The sequence below is a fragment of the Sphaerodactylus townsendi genome, linkage group LG14 (assembly GCF_021028975.2).
Source record: "Sphaerodactylus townsendi isolate TG3544 linkage group LG14, MPM_Stown_v2.3, whole genome shotgun sequence".
NCBI lineage: Eukaryota > Metazoa > Chordata > Lepidosauria > Squamata > Sphaerodactylidae > Sphaerodactylus > Sphaerodactylus townsendi.
The window spans coordinates 45,200,993-45,215,448 of NC_059438.1; the positions used below are offsets into that span (position 1 = coordinate 45,200,993).

Sequence of the window (14,456 nt, forward strand, 5' to 3'; positions counted from 1 at the left end):
GGGGGGGGGGGGGGGGAGGGTTTCCGTGGCTCTTCTGGTCTGTGAATGGGACGGGGGTGTTCTTACTTGGGGGAGGGGAGAGAGAACCAGTTCCTCCTTAAAAACGCCGCTCGGCTGGATATGGCGCCTCCAGGGCAAACTGCGGTCCGGGGAAGCGACGGGCCCCTTCAGAGCCTTGGGGAGCGGGCGGGGTCTTTGGGCCGGTTCCCCGAAGCACCCGGCGACGCTGCTGAGCCAGCCTTGACCCCAACGGGGGCGGGGGGGCTGCTGCTCCACTTGGCCCGGTTTTCAGGCCACTTGCCCTCACCCCCAAGCCTCTGTGTGTACACAACCGCAGGCCCCGCGCACACTTACACGCACGCGCAGCGCCAGTCCCCCCCCCTTCCCACGGTCAGGTGTGATTGGACTTGACATGTGCGCTTCAGCTGCGGGGGCTGTGGGTGGCTCCCCTGCCCTCCCCGCCTGCCTGCCTGCCTGCCTGCCTGCGCGCGTGCGGACGGACGGACGGGCGAGCCGCTCTTTCCTCCATGCAGTCCTCGGCACGGCCCGGGCTTTTGCCTGGCAGGAGGGTCCCTTGCGAGGCGGGCAGACGAGGGGGTGCAGGGGCGCTGCCCCCCGGCCCGGAAGCCCCCCCAAAGTTCCTGCGGCCCGTGGCTGAAGCCCCGCTGCTTTTGTGCTTGGTCCTCTAAGGCCCCAGAAGACGGGAGCTGCCCGCTGCCCAGGAAAGCGCCGCCGCCGCCGCATCCGAAGCCCCCCGCTGCCGCCTCTGCCGCCGCCGCCGGAGCCCTGGAAGCCCCCGCTTGCCATGTCCTACACCCCCAGTTTTGGCTACCCCTATTCTTCGGCACCCCAGGTGGGAAGGCTGCTTGGGCGGCCCGGGCGGAGCAGACCCCAGACCCAAGTGGACCCAGATCTCTGCAGGGGCACCCCTGGGAGAGGGCGGGGCGACCGTCCTGGAGAGGGAGTCCTGCAGGGGGGGTCGTGGAAGAGCTCCCGCACCGCGCTTGAGGCTGCTGCTGCTGCTGCTGCTGCAGTTATTCGCCCCCACCGGTCTTGGAAACGAATTGGGGGGGGGCGTCTTTAGCCCCTCCGGCTGTGGGGCGCGCGAAGGGCGCAGCTTTCCCGAAGGGAGCGCCTCTCTGGCCCTCTTTCCCTCGGATCTGGCTGCCCAGAAGTGCCCCAAGACGGGAAGGTGGGGTGGGGGAGGGGAGGCGTTAGGACGCGACCTCTTTACACGGGGAGCCATACAAGGGGTAGAAGTGATAGCCCCCCCCCCAAAAAAAAATCCTTGTCTCCGAAGTCGACTGAACCCTGTCCCGTGTAGCGGGGCCAGGCGCCGCCTGTTCTCGGGAGCTCGGCTGAGCAGCCTTCGGGACCGTTCTTTCGCCTGCGCAACACCTGGGGCAGGTATCCGGGGGCGCAGCCAAGGCGGATATTCTGCGGGGGTGGGGGGAACAGGGGTCGAAGCCTGACCTGGATGTCCGGTTGTTGTACAGACTTGCTTGGAAGGAAATGCCCCGCGCATTCACACGTGCTTGGGCTGCCCGGCAGAAGGACTCTGAGCCAGAGTTCAAAACTTGGTTTTTATCCCTTTTGCGCCTGAGAATTGAGAACTAGTGGTGTCCTCCAACTAACTAGGATCACCTAACACGGATTAGTTACTGCTTCGGAGGTTACGGGTAGCGCAGCTGTGGTGATGAAGAAGGAGTGGAAGCTGGGTGACCTCCCTCCCAGCCGCTTTCCTACCGGGCGGTCGCCGCACTTCCACGCCGACTAGAATCCGCCTGAGCTTCTGTATGGCCACCTACTCCAGAGGAGCACTCTGGGAGGAAGGCAGCAGTTTCCGTGGAGTCATTACAGTGGGCCGCGAGGGTCCAGGCCCGGCCCCGGCTCCAAGGATACCTTTGCCAGGGGACCTCGATCACGGCAAACGCCCACCAGTCGCCTCCAAGTTCCGCCTGAATGAAGCTGTCCTTTAACCAGTAGCTTCCCCCCCTCCCCCACCGACACCCATTCTTCCTTCTCTGTCTTATTTGCTTCATGTAGTGGACCCAACCGGGAACCAGAGCAGCTGACACTCTTCTGCCCTTTCTTGTGGCAACAACAGCCCTGCCGGGTAGGCTAGACGGAGCGCGAGGTCTGCCCCGGGACCACCCCGCAAGCCCCCAGCGCAGGGCAGAGGAGAGGGGAGGGGGTTCAAACCAAGTGCTTGACTGTCCTGCCGTCTCCTTCCCTAGTTCCTGATGACCACCAACTCCTTGACCACTTGCTGTGAGACCAGTGGCCGGACTCTGACGGACTCGGCGGCGGCGGCAGCTTCGGCGCAGGCGCCAGTCTATTGCCCGGTGTACGAGAGCCGGCTGCTGGCCAACTCGGCCGCCGCCCTGGGCGTCTACGGGAGCCCCTACCCCGGCAGCCAGGGCTACGGCAACTACGTCGCCTACGGGAGCGAGGCCTCCGCTTTCTACTCCCTGGTAAGTCCTCCGGGGGGCGGGGGGAGGCCGCGGTCCTGCAGCCTGCTCAGGAGGCCCAGCAAGCGGGGGGAGCCGGGGGGGCTGTTGAGTCCAGCAGCCGCACAGTCGCGGTTCCCAACCTGCCCGCCCAGCTTGAAAGGGCCGCCCTGCGGAGGGCTGCCTGAGTCTATAATGCGCTTATAGGAGAAGACCGCGCCGCTCTCCGTGCCCCCCCCCCCCCAGCCCCACAGGCAGTTGTGCGGAGCGGGGGGGGGGGGTGCTGTGTTTCCGCTTTCTATGAAGACGCAGCGGGCCCTATCCGAGCAAGGTGGAAACCAACTGGGCGGTCAAGAGAAGAAACGGGCCGGAGAAAGGCCGCCAGCAGCGGGGAAGGGGGGTGCGGGTGGCCTAAAGCCGCCTGCCAAATTCAGGGTGGGTGGGGTGGCCTCTTAGCAGCCCCCCCCCCCACTCCGGGGTCCCCGTGTCTTTGGGAGGGAGAGGACGGTTTTGTTGCTGGCTGTTTGTTTTTTGGACAGGAGAGGGGAAAGGGGGGGGGGCTGCCGAAGTCTGACCAGGCTCCCTCCCTCCCTCCCCTCCCCTCCCACTCCACCCACCCACCCTGCGAGAAGGCCGGGAAATACTGGAAGTGCGGCCTGCCTGTCGGAGATTGCAGGCGGGAGGGGGCCCCCACAGATTGCAGCTCCCTGGATAGACAGAAGACCCCGAGTCTTTCTCCTCACGGCTCCCAGCTTGCAAAATCGGGTGTGAAACGTGTGGGGAGAAGATGCCACAGTTTGGACACCGGTGGGGCACACATGCAAAGACAGCTGAATCTTTGCAAACTTCTGGGGGCGTCCCATTTAAGCAAGGCTGGACTACAGTCGTCTTTTTTTTTACACCACCTGTAATATTTTATCCTTCTAAAAAGTGTAGGCTGGCGGGGCTCGCTCAGAGCCTGGAATGGCCCATTGTTGCCCTTCCAGAAGCCAAGGATGGAGAGAAATAACTGCACCAACAGCAGCCCCAGGCCCTGGCCTTCTAGTGGAGGCTCATGGAGAGAGCCAGCACGGGATAGGATCTAGGATCTAAGCTAGGATCTGGGAGACCCAGATTCAGATCCCCAATCTGCCACAGAAGCTGGGGGTGGGGGTGGGGGCTTCGGAAAAGTCCACTTCGAAGGACTTTTCTTTGGCTGCTTCTTCAGATGCAATACAAGGACACTCACTCTGTTGACATCTTATGTAGGAGGTGTGGCATGAAATGCAATATGCAACATGGACAATCTAATTAAAAAAACAGAGAGAGACAAAGCTATGTCCAAGTTATTAACATATGCCCTGGATGGACAGTCCCACGCTGAAATCATCTTTTTTCTATATTGAAATAAAAAAATCTCAAATCCTTTTAAACCCTGGGGGCAGATATTCTTAATGAATGATGATTCTGCAATTTCATGCTGGGGTCTCCCTTTGAAGTTTTCCTTTGTCTGAAAGGACCCCAGAAAGTTCTTGCAGTCTGAAATGTTAGATTTATGTCCCTGAATTCTTTTATGTAGGAACTGACCTGTTCGTCAGCTTAGAGAACAGGAGGGCCTCAATAGTGTACCCAAGATGGCTGAAAGATGAGTGCTGTACCCAGTCATTAAATGTTGAGAGTAAGATGGGAAGGTCCTGCAATCTTGCTATCTGGACTGGAGGGGGGAGAGGCATCCTGGCACTCAGCTTACCTTGGAGTCTGCATCATGTTTGTTTGGTTCACTGAAGTGTCATTTATTTAGTATTCTACAGATTTGTGCAAGAGCGTTGTGATCCTTTTGGGTCCCTTTGGGGAGAAAGGTGGCGTGTATGTATTTATATACGTCTCTGTGGAATGTGCATGAGGCCTCTCCAGAGGCCTGGTTGGGGCAACTCACAAGTAAAACTCATATCATAAATACTATAAAAAGAAACAACATGAATCTGAATTTTGCCTGATTGCATTTTGCTCCACATTTGCAGTGAATTGGATTACCCCTTGCCTCACCACCCACTTTAGATATTAACTAGTTGTTGATGTCTGCTTTTCTGCATTACATTTGAATTTTACCTGAGTGCAGTTCATGGTCTCTAGACTCCAATGTTTGCATTTTTCCACTCTTCACTCATCCCACATAAAATGCCCGAGCATCTGAAGAAGAAGAAGCCGGCTTTTTCTAAGAAAAGCTGATGCTGGAATAAAACACGCAGTCTCTAGGGAGCCTCCTCATGATTAGAGATGAAAGGTTATTTCCTAGAAAATTTATTTCAGGCTTCCAGCTGCCAACATTCATTGATAACTTTGCAGAGGGCCAGTGTCCTGTATGGTCAGAGCATTGGACTGTGAGTGGGGGAGACCTTGGTTCAAATCCTGTCTGCCATGAAGATCACTTTGGGTCAGTCTCTCTCTCTCTCTAACTAACCTACCTGACAGGGTTGTTGTAAGGGTTGGGTAGACCAGTGTATACTAGCCTGAGCTCCTTGAAGAAGAGTTGATGTAAAAAAATCAACAATAGATCAGAGTTGTCTCCAGTCAGTAGCTAGCATAAGGACTGTCCTGCAGTGATGGAAGATTAAAGCCAGTTCACACAGTATGCAGAATCAAGTGGCAGGTAAAGTGTTCCCCTAGGTTACCTCTTCAAGCAGCAAGTCAGGAGTAGTCCAAAGGCAGCGTGGCACACACACATTGATACAGCTCCAGGTGAGCAGGTGAGTTGTTTCAGAGGGTAGATTCTGACCTGCATCGTCCAGGTCATGCAAGGGACAGATCGGCAGCTGTCAATGCAGGGTAGTGGCTGCTTGCCTCCAGAAGATGGTCAGGAGCAAGGTTCCCCCCCAGGCCACAGGTGCAGCTGGGAGAAGCTGCCAAGTCTTGGGCTGCCAACCAAAGAGTCCCTGAAGGGGAGGTAGCCACTCCCGTCTAGCTCCTGAAGATGCACACTCTGGAGCCACCACGGGCAGGCAGGAGCCCTTTGGTTGCCCCCCCCAGGCCCTTTGGTGCCCCCTCTCTGGTGCTGCCTGGGGCAGCTGCCTCCCTCACTCTAGATCCAGCCTTGCATTTAACTCTGTTGACATGGCGGGACCCTTCCCCAAAAGGATGCGGCCATCTTTTTTTTTAATGGTTACCTTAACTGCAGAGTGCATTTTGAGTTTCCCTGAAAGCGAGAACCAGCCACAAGCTCCCCTACCTGTACTGGGCTCATCCTAAACATGTCCATAGAAAGCCTTGTGGATCTGAAGTGGGCTTGGGGTGGTGCCGGCTGGATTATCAAGCTCAGAGCCCCCACCACCTTCCAGCTTCCACACTTAGGCATCAAAGTAACAGCCCCCCCCCCTTTTTTTTTTATTTGGCTGGCAAGGCCGGAGTCTGGAGGCCAGAGCACGGCTGCCATGTTTGGCTGAGGGGCTGGCGGCCCACTCTTGAGAACGAGGCAGGAGCACCAGTGAAGCCTCTGTAGGTCCCTCCAGGAGCAAATCCTGAGCAAGTCCACTCAGAACGAAATCCCCGTTGACTGGTGGGGTTTTCAGGATTGGGCTTCAAAGGGAAAGATGTACAGGGTGATCTCCGACAAGGTTCGACCAGATCTTAAGCTGTTGCTTTCGGTGGGTTTAAACGCTGCCCCAGCGGACTGCACCGCTTCAATCTGTACTCAGCCCTCCCACTGAAATGAATGGGTTTTGTCGTCGTCGTCGTTGCTGTTGTGCCGGCCCTTTTCTGGCGGCCTTCGCTCGGTGCCGGAGGGGGCGGCTGACCCGCGGTCTGTTCCTTTCCCCTGTTGCAGAACAGCTTCGAGTCCAAGGAAGGGAGCGGGTCTGCGCATGCGGGGCTGGCTCAGGCGGCCGCTTATTACCCCTACGAGCCCACGCTCAGCCAGTACCAATATGACAGGTAAGCCGGAGCGGCGATTCCTTGCCGAGGGCAATGAGGGGGGCGGGAGAGACTGGGGGGCGTCTTCTTCTACCCTTGAAAGATTGGCATGTGTTGGTGGTGCCTTTATAAAATGTCCCAGTAATTAGGAACGAACGGGAGAGGGAGGCAAGCCCTCTATGCAGCAGAGAGGGGCAGCTCGTGTGCAGAGTACAACAGCTATTGATTTTCCTTAGTGCACGTGTCCGTGCAATTCTCACGTTACACGTGCGTGCAGCTGAACTTTCGTGATTTTAAACCTCCACTTACTATACACAGGCACTGGGACCCCGTTTCATCGGTGAAGTGGAGGTCTGGCGGTTCTTTCTTACAAACATGTGCAAGCAGGTAGCGCGGGGTTCCCTGTCACGTGTGAACGGGGCTAGTGGTGGGTCTTGGCGAGGTCTGCCATTAGATAAAAGGCAATGTTTACTGGCCAAGTTCTTGCCCGTGGGGCCGCTCTGGAGGCATCAGAATCTCTCGTGGTTGAAGTGGGGTTCATAGCGCCGGGCGACACTGAAAGCCCAGCTGGGATTCGATCCTGCAGCCTGTCGTTCAAAGCGAGAACAAAACCCAGAATTTACTGTGTTTTTTGGGTTTCGTTCTCGTTTGAGCTGGCTGAAACTGCAGAGTTCTATCCCAACTAGGCTTGCAGTTCCGTTGGGGGCTGGGTCGGAGGGCGAGCCCCCAACCTCCTCCCCCTCCACTTCCAAGCTGCCAGGGGGACCCCTGGCGCTGCTCCAAGCCGCCTTACAGGGCTGATGTTCGAGGCTCGCCGTCCACGAAGCACTTCAGCAGATGGATCCGCCACCAGGTCACATCTAAGCAAGGGGACGCATCCCCGCCTGTGTGAAAAGCGCTTTTGGCTCTTTAAACCCAACTGACTTCCTTGAAGATCTTAAACAGCTCAAGTGGGCACCTCCCCCACCCCTCCCCACCCCAGCACCTGGCCGAACTCCCACCAAGTGTCCCGCAGCCGGGTTGGGTCCGCGGTCCCCGTCGTCCGCTGGATGTCCCTTCCGACTAGCCAGCCCTGATCTTAGCTCGCAGGGACTACTCGATGTCCGGTTGCCAGCGCGGTTTAAGGGGAAGTGAGCACTAGGCGTGAGAGATTGGAGCCAGACAAACAGGCGCCGGGAGGGCGGCGGAGCGGTCAGCCCCTCCCCCCGCACCAGCTCCCCCCTCCAGCCCTGGAAGCTCGCTAGGAGATCTCGATCCTGTCCTCCTCTTTCAGCTTGCCCTACCTCGCAGAGTCGTTGGAGCGAGCATAAAGAGGCAGAGCACCCACACCCCCGCTTCCCTCCCAAGCAGGATGACAAATGTTCCAGAAGAGACAGGGGTCGGATTCGCCATGCGTTGTAGCGCCCTCGATCTTTACTCTCGGGTGAGATGGAACTGAGAGCAGCGGGATCCCCCCCACCCCAGCAGTCTTGGGGGGGGGAAGAGGAGGAGCCGCGCTCCGGGCGAGAGTGCGGTTGGCTCCCCCCCGCCCTGGGCGGGCGCCCCTGCCGCCCCGCCCCCCCCCCCCCCCCCCCCGTCGTCAGGCGGGGCTCCTGAAGGGTCTGAGGTGCCTGGAGGAGAGGCTGCGCTTCTGCTGCTCAGGCACCGTCCCAGAGGGCTCCGGAAAGGAAATGAGGGGTTTGCCGGAGGAGGCGAAGGCGAAGGCGAAGCGCCCCGTTGTCGTCCACAGGGCAGCGGCCCGAAAGGTGGGAGAATCCCTCGCCGCGCGTGGTGGGAGGCGAAGCGCCCCCTGATCCACTGCCCACCTGCAGGGACCTCACCCCGGCTTGTCTTCACGAAGCCTCACCCTTGGCAGAGCTGCCGGCGCCTCCGCCCCCTCTGGCCCGCGGGACTCCCTCCCTCCCTGGGCAGAGGAGATGGTCCAGCAGCGGTCTAATCCGGGCGGGGCGGGGGGCGGGCCTTCGGTCTCCACAGACCCACTACCCTCCCCTCCCTCCGGCAGTTGGCCCACGCCTGTCCCACACCTGTCGCAGTCATGGGGGGTGAGAGTGCTGGCCAGCAGCGGGGCCTCCCAGTCCCATGCCAGGCTCTTGGCCGGGGTGTCCGTGTCGATGCAGAGGCCCGCCTGCCCTGCCTCTCTGTCCCTCTCCCCACCCCCACCCCCGCCTCTGGCGTCCTAGCCAAGATTCCCGACTCCCCCTGGCTGCAACCTGTGCAGCCCACTGGGGGTGGGTGACCTTTGGCGCGAATGGGGTGTGAAATATTCCAGCGACCCCCAACCTGGTCGGTCGGTCGGTCTGTCTGTCTGTCTCAAAGTAATTCCGTGTATTCTATCGGAAAGACTTTGGGTTACGCCCCCCCCCCTTGCGATTTTCATCTCGAGAGTCATGAAACCAGCCTTCTTTTTGCCCCCTCCCATCTTCAAGGGAGGGGTCCTTCTCTCCACTTTCTTTTGGGGCTTCAATGAAGAGGCCGCCTCTATTCATTTGTAAATATTTCAAACTGCGCCGACTGGGGGAGACCCCGAGGCACCTCCAGGCAGGCGGGAGAGTTGGCGCTGGCTCCTGAGCATCCCGGAGGCGGACCAGAGATGGGGCTAGCCTGTGTGTCCAGGTCAGGGGAAGAAAGGCTCCTGGGGGGAGCCCCATTGAAATCAGGGGGTCTTACTTCTGAGCAGACAAAGAATTGTGGGCGGGGGGTGTACATTTGGAAACGAGATCCGCTCTGTGCCGGTCAACTGTTAGTTCCATGGGAATGCGGAGTCAGTGGGATCGGCCCGGCCCGGCTGGACTGGCCAGTAGCCACTCTGTTGAGTCCGGTAGCTGCGGGCCCATCGAGGCCCCCCAGTGCCACACACACACCCCAGGAGTGGGGAAGGCAGTGGTTCACCAGGGCGAGAAGCAGGTTTGGATAGAACTGCCGGTTGGGATTTCGTTCGCTGGCCACGCAAGCAGCTCCTCTTTTGGGGCTTGGGGCGCAGGCGAGGTGAGGGGCAAAGAATGGCCCAATCTCTCCCCTCCCCGCCCCAGCAATTGGCCCCCTCCAGTCTGGGGCGGGGGGGGGGCTTGGCGTGGTCGGCGCCGTCGGGACCTGACCGTCTCCCCTCCGGCAGGTACGGCGCCCTAGACGGGGGCACCCGGCGGAAGAACGCCACCCGGGAGACCACCAGCACGCTGAAGGCCTGGCTGCAGGAGCACCGCAAGAACCCCTACCCGACCAAGGGCGAGAAGATCATGCTGGCCATCATCACCAAGATGACCCTCACGCAGGTCTCCACCTGGTTCGCCAACGCCCGCCGCCGCCTCAAGAAGGAGAACAAGATGACCTGGCCGCCCCGCAACAAGGGCGCGGACGAGAAAGGGCCCTTCTGCCGCAAGGACGACGACGACGAGGAGGCCGCGGCCGGCGCCGACGCCCTCAAGAGCCGCAAGCTTCCCGGTACCGCCCCACAGCCTCCGCCCTTGCTCGCACACGGGGGGGGGGGGCAGGGGCACCTCCCTTTAACCCCCCTCCTTCGTGGAACGGGTAGGGGGGTCTCCGCATGTCACAACTGGGGAAATTGTCACATTAGCCCCCCCCCCCCCCCCGCGGTTTTTAGTTGCTGCATTTACTCTAATCCAAGGCTAGGTTTGTGTGCCCCCCCCCCCCGCCAGAGATGCCACCAAAACCAAAGACTTTTTCTTATATTCGAAAATTTACGGTTATTGGGGGTGGGCATCGCTGACATTCCGAGGCGGCGTCCTTTTAAATAAGCGAAATAATACTAATTATTTTTGGGAAACGGCGGCGCAGAGTCGCCGGAGGAGGGTTGACCGGGGGGGGGGGGTGACGGCTGGCCCCACAGAGCCCCCTCGGACTTCACCCGCTCCAGTTCACGCTCCATGGTGGAAACATCTAGGCATCGCTGCAGGCCCCCCTCTCAGAACACAGTTGTTGGCCGGGGTGGTTGTTTTTTGAAAAAAGAATGGCTCTTTTATTTATTTCGTTTGCTGTCAAGTCCCAGCAGACTCAGCCCCCCCCCCCCCCGTGGCGCTTTCAAGGCCGGAGAGGCCGGGGGGGGGCCCACCATCGCCACCTGCCTCTCCGGAGCGACCCTGGGCGGGGGCGGGGGTCAAAGCCAAAGACAGGGCAGAGGCCCTGCTGAAGCCTCACTGTCGAGTGCGGCCGGGGCAGGCCGGGGCCATCCATCCGCTCAGGGTTCCACGGGCGCTCCTGCCCGGGCTTTGGCGATTCGTTCTCGGGCCCTCCCACTGGGAAAAAGGGCGTGGCCATCGCACCTCCCCCACAGGGTCTGCGAGGCCAGGCCGGGACCTGCTTTGGCCTCGTCCGGACGTGGCTTCGGTTTGCCACCGCTGCTGATAGATCCACTTGGGGAAGCCCTGGCAGGACTGAGGCGCCTTCCTCGACGAGTCCGGCGTGGGAAAATCGAAGCAAACTGGCAGCAGAACGATGTGCGCTTTGCGCATCCTGATGTCACTGCCTTAAGGAGGGGTTGGCAGGGGGGCCGCTTCCCGCGCTCACCCACACGCCCCTTTCTCTCTCTCTCCCATTTGCAGAAGCGCCCAGCAAGGAGGACAAAGATCTGGCCTTGAGCGACCTGGAGGACTATGACCCGCTGGAGTCGGAGAGCTCGGAGGGCGAGCTGAAAGCGCCCGCCTTCGGCCACGTGGAGACAGACGTCTGCCTCGACGAGGCCTGCAAGGAGTCCGCCCGCGACGGCGCTCTGGAGAGGGCCAAGGCGGCGGGCCCGGAGGGCTGCGGGGCGGCGGAGCTGCTGGGGGGCCGGGCGTCGAGGGCCGGCTGCGAGGCCAAGCAGTGCTTCCACCACCAGCAGCAGCAGCAAGTCCTGGAGGCGGGCAAGCCGCGGATCTGGTCCCTGGCGCAGACGGCCACCTCCCTGCCGCAGGCCGAGTTCCCGTCGTGCATGCTGAAGCGCCAGCAGCAGGGGGCGCCGAGCGCCGCCCGCGCCCTGGCCTCGCCCGTGGGCAGCCTGCCCGAGCGACCCACCAAGGAGTCCCCGGTGGCCAACCTCAGGAACTGGGTGGACGGCGTCTTCCACGACCCGCTCTTCCGGCACAGCACTTTGGGCCACTCCGCGGCCTCCTGGGCCGGCCCCAAGGGGGGCGCCGCCTCCGCCTCCTCCCCTCTCTTGGAGACAGGCGCGGCCGCCGCCCTGCTCAAGGCCGGCCAAATGGACCCCGGCAAAGACCTCCTGGCCTTCCCCAAAGCCGGCAGCAGGATGTTCTGCTCCTAGCGGCCGGACCCCGCCCGACTCCCCCCCGGAGCCTCGTGTGTGAGAGGCCGGCCTGAGGACTGTTGGCGAGGGCAGGCTGGGGGACAGGCCCGCCGGAAGAACTGGAGATCGCGTTCCAGTGGAGAGGGTTGCTTCTCCGGTCCCGACACAGGCCCGGATTCTCCAAGCGCTGCGGAGGGACAATGCAGCGGCCCGCCGGATTGTCGGAGGGGGGTTGCCGCTTGGCCCCGACCTTGAAGCGGCCGGCGACCCTCCTGACTCCCAGAGCGCCCCCCGCTAGTCCTGCCCCCGCGGGCCTCAGCGAGGCGCCTGGTTGGAGTCCCGCTTCTTCTTCGGGGGAGGGGAAGGGACTTGTGGGGCTTCTTGGGTTTTTTTTTTTTTCTCAATGTGGCATGCCAATCTTAGTTACCAAAAAACAACGGGGGGGACTCCCTCGGACCTTCCCCCCCTCCCCTTTGCATAGTTAGCCTCTCGTCCGCGCAAAAGCAGCACTTGGCACTCCTCCGAGCACTCCGGCACCCGCGCACGCACTTTGAGCGGAACAAAGAAACGGGGTCCAAACGGCCTTGTTCACTGCGACAATAAATGGTCTCTGTCTCGCAGAGGTGCCTCGGTGGTCTCTTGGCGTCTGTCGGCCGCGCAGCAGTTGGGACTTCCCACCCGGCCCTGGTCCCACCTCAGCGGGTCCCGGGGATTCTGGGGGGGGGGGGGGGGGGCGGGGCTCAACATGGGCCAGCAAATGCCGCCAGTGCACCGTGAAGCCCTCGTCGAGGCCCTGGACTTACGCTTCACTGGGTAGTGACAGTGAGCTGGAGCGTGCTGGGGTAAAGAGAGAGACTGAGTGACTTCCAGGTATAGAAAGAGACAGAATCCGCAACGGGCCCGGACGTGGAAGTTTCTTGGCGGGAACGAGCGGGGCCTCTGGCAGGGGCTCCCCAGAAGAATCCCCCCTTCCCCATCGCTCTTTCCCGCTTACCTTTAAAAAAGAAACGCTGCGGGGCGCTTGGCCGTGGCCCCGCAGCCTCAAATCCTCCTAAGCCCCGCGGCTGCCTGGCTGCAAGCAGGACGCCCCTTCCCCGGGGTGGTGACTTCTGCTGCCTGGGCGGCCGGGAGACTTGAGGCAGGCCAGACCCGTCCAGCCTGGGAGCCGCCGCCGTTCTGGCTGCAGCGCAGAGGCCAGTGGAGCCTGGAAGTTGCCAGTGTCGGATCCCCGCCTGGAATCCTCACTAGCTCCATGGGAGTTGGCTGGGGGACCATGGGCCTTTCACCCTCGCTCGTCCTGGGATCCCTTGCAGGGTTGTCGTGAGGATAATGTGGAGGAGAGAACAGTGGTGGAAGCCGATTTGGCCGCCATTGGGATTAAGGCAGGGAGACATTAATTAAATAAATGGTCACAATAAAGAATACATTTCAAAGTTGATACCCCGAGGCCAGCGAGAGGGGGCGCTCTTGGGCCCGGCCAAGAAAAAGGGCCCCGTCGCAGGGGGCGTGCCTGGCCTGGCCTGGCCAACCGCGCTGTGCCCAATACACTCCCCAGCCAGTCACATTTCCCAAAACGAGCCAGGTGTGGGAAAGACTGCGGAAAGGGTGGGGGAATCGGGGGTGGGTGGCCGCAGGAAGGGACCCCATGCGGTGTGGTGTGGAAATGGCCCCTCTTTCCCAGAGGAGCAGCGGCTTCGGTTGTCTGCGGAAATCATGAATCTCGTGGCTCCATGGAAAACCGAAGGCTGCCCATTTTATTCCGAGAAGCGGGGTGGGGGTGAAAGAGGCTGAGGTCCCCTGAAATTGCGGGGGTAGAAGAGAATCTTTTGGAAATTGAACTCTTGAAGTCTCTGATCCCTTCCTAGGGCTGGAAATTGTTCTTCTTTGTCTAGTTTTCCGAATGTTTGCCGAGCAATTGATTCACACGCAAGAGCTGCTCTTTTAATCTGCCGTTTTAACTCGCCATTCCTCCACTGGCGGCGGGGGCCAGAGAGCCTCGCCGGATTCTTTATGAATATTTCAGCGCGTCATGCCGGATGGATGCCTTCCCGTTTTGACACTCCCGAGAAGAGCAGCCGAGGGAAAGACCCCCGGACCCCCCCTCGCCCCCTCCCGCCCCGGGCCCCCCCCCCGCCCGGAGTGACCAGGCAGCACCTTCCAGATTGCCGCTCTCCTTGGCGTCGGGGGTGGGGTTGGGAACTTCTCTGGAGGGGGGAACAGGCGGATGAAAAGCAGACATAAAAGAAACGCGAACATAAAATCAAGAGCCGCCCCCGATCCACTACCCAGTGACGCACCAGCGGCCAGATCCAAGGAAGATCCTCTTGGGAAAGATACGGGGAGGGGGCGGCGCGCGTGCGGGGGGGGGGGTTTGCTTTTGGACCGCAGGCCCGCTTTTCTGCTGCGCTTCTTCCCAGCATGGTTGAGAAGTTCTGGGGTCAACGAGTCCGTGGGTCTGCGTAGCTGCGCGGCCTCTCGCTTCATTCCGGTGCATGAAAAAAGGCGCTCCCTTCCTTTGGTGGCCAACCGGGCCTGGTCACGCGAAGACCTTTTTGCAGCGGGGCTAGAACAAGGTCCGCCCGCGCGCACGGGCTTGTATTTCTTGCAACTGAGCGTGGACTCTGCCCGGGCTGCGCCTCTTGCTCGCGCCTTCCGCCTCCCCCTCAACTGCCCCCCCACCTGGCTCCTAGAAGGCCGCCCGGGAAGCGGGGTGGGGGGAGGGCGGCACATCCCGGCCACAGGCGGCACCAGCCCCCAGCCCCCAATTGCATTGACTTTCGCTCCCCTCCAAACGACGGCATCTCTCTGCTGTGGGGCTGCTGTCAAGAGGCGGCGGGGGGGAAGCCCCCGTCCGGAGACGGTGGGGGGGGGGGCTCACTTGAAGT

At 60.9% G+C, this 14,456-nt stretch overlaps 1 protein-coding gene across 2 annotated transcripts; it reads left to right on the forward strand.

Annotated features, from left to right (window-relative positions):
• The first annotated feature begins 805 nt into the window (after nucleotides 1–805).
• IRX4 (iroquois homeobox 4) lies at nucleotides 806–11,606 on the forward strand. Of its 2 annotated transcripts, none has more exons than XM_048516112.1 (5): nucleotides 806–853; nucleotides 2,238–2,474; nucleotides 6,250–6,356; nucleotides 9,448–9,773; nucleotides 10,892–11,606. In XM_048516112.1, the coding sequence occupies exons 1-5, from the start codon at nucleotides 806–808 to the stop codon at nucleotides 11,587–11,589; spliced, it is 1,416 nt and encodes a 471-aa protein (XP_048372069.1). In that variant the 3' UTR covers nucleotides 11,590–11,606. The 2 variants fall into 2 exon arrangements, with proteins under 2 accessions (XP_048372069.1, XP_048372070.1); XM_048516113.1 differs by lacking the exon at nucleotides 806–853 and adding an exon at nucleotides 1,527–2,116.
• Nucleotides 11,607–14,456: the final 2,850 nt, after the last annotated feature.

Coding starts and splice junctions, on each gene's coding strand:
- IRX4 (XM_048516112.1), top strand. CDS start 806: ATGTCCTACACCCCCAGTTTTGGCTACCCCTATTCTTCGGCACCCCAG. Junction 6,357..9,447: donor AGCCAGTACCAATATGACAG/GTAAGCCGGAGC, acceptor CCCCTCCGGCAG/GTACGGCGCCCTAGACGGGG. Junction 9,774..10,891: donor CAAGAGCCGCAAGCTTCCCG/GTACCGCCCCAC, acceptor TCCCATTTGCAG/AAGCGCCCAGCAAGGAGGAC.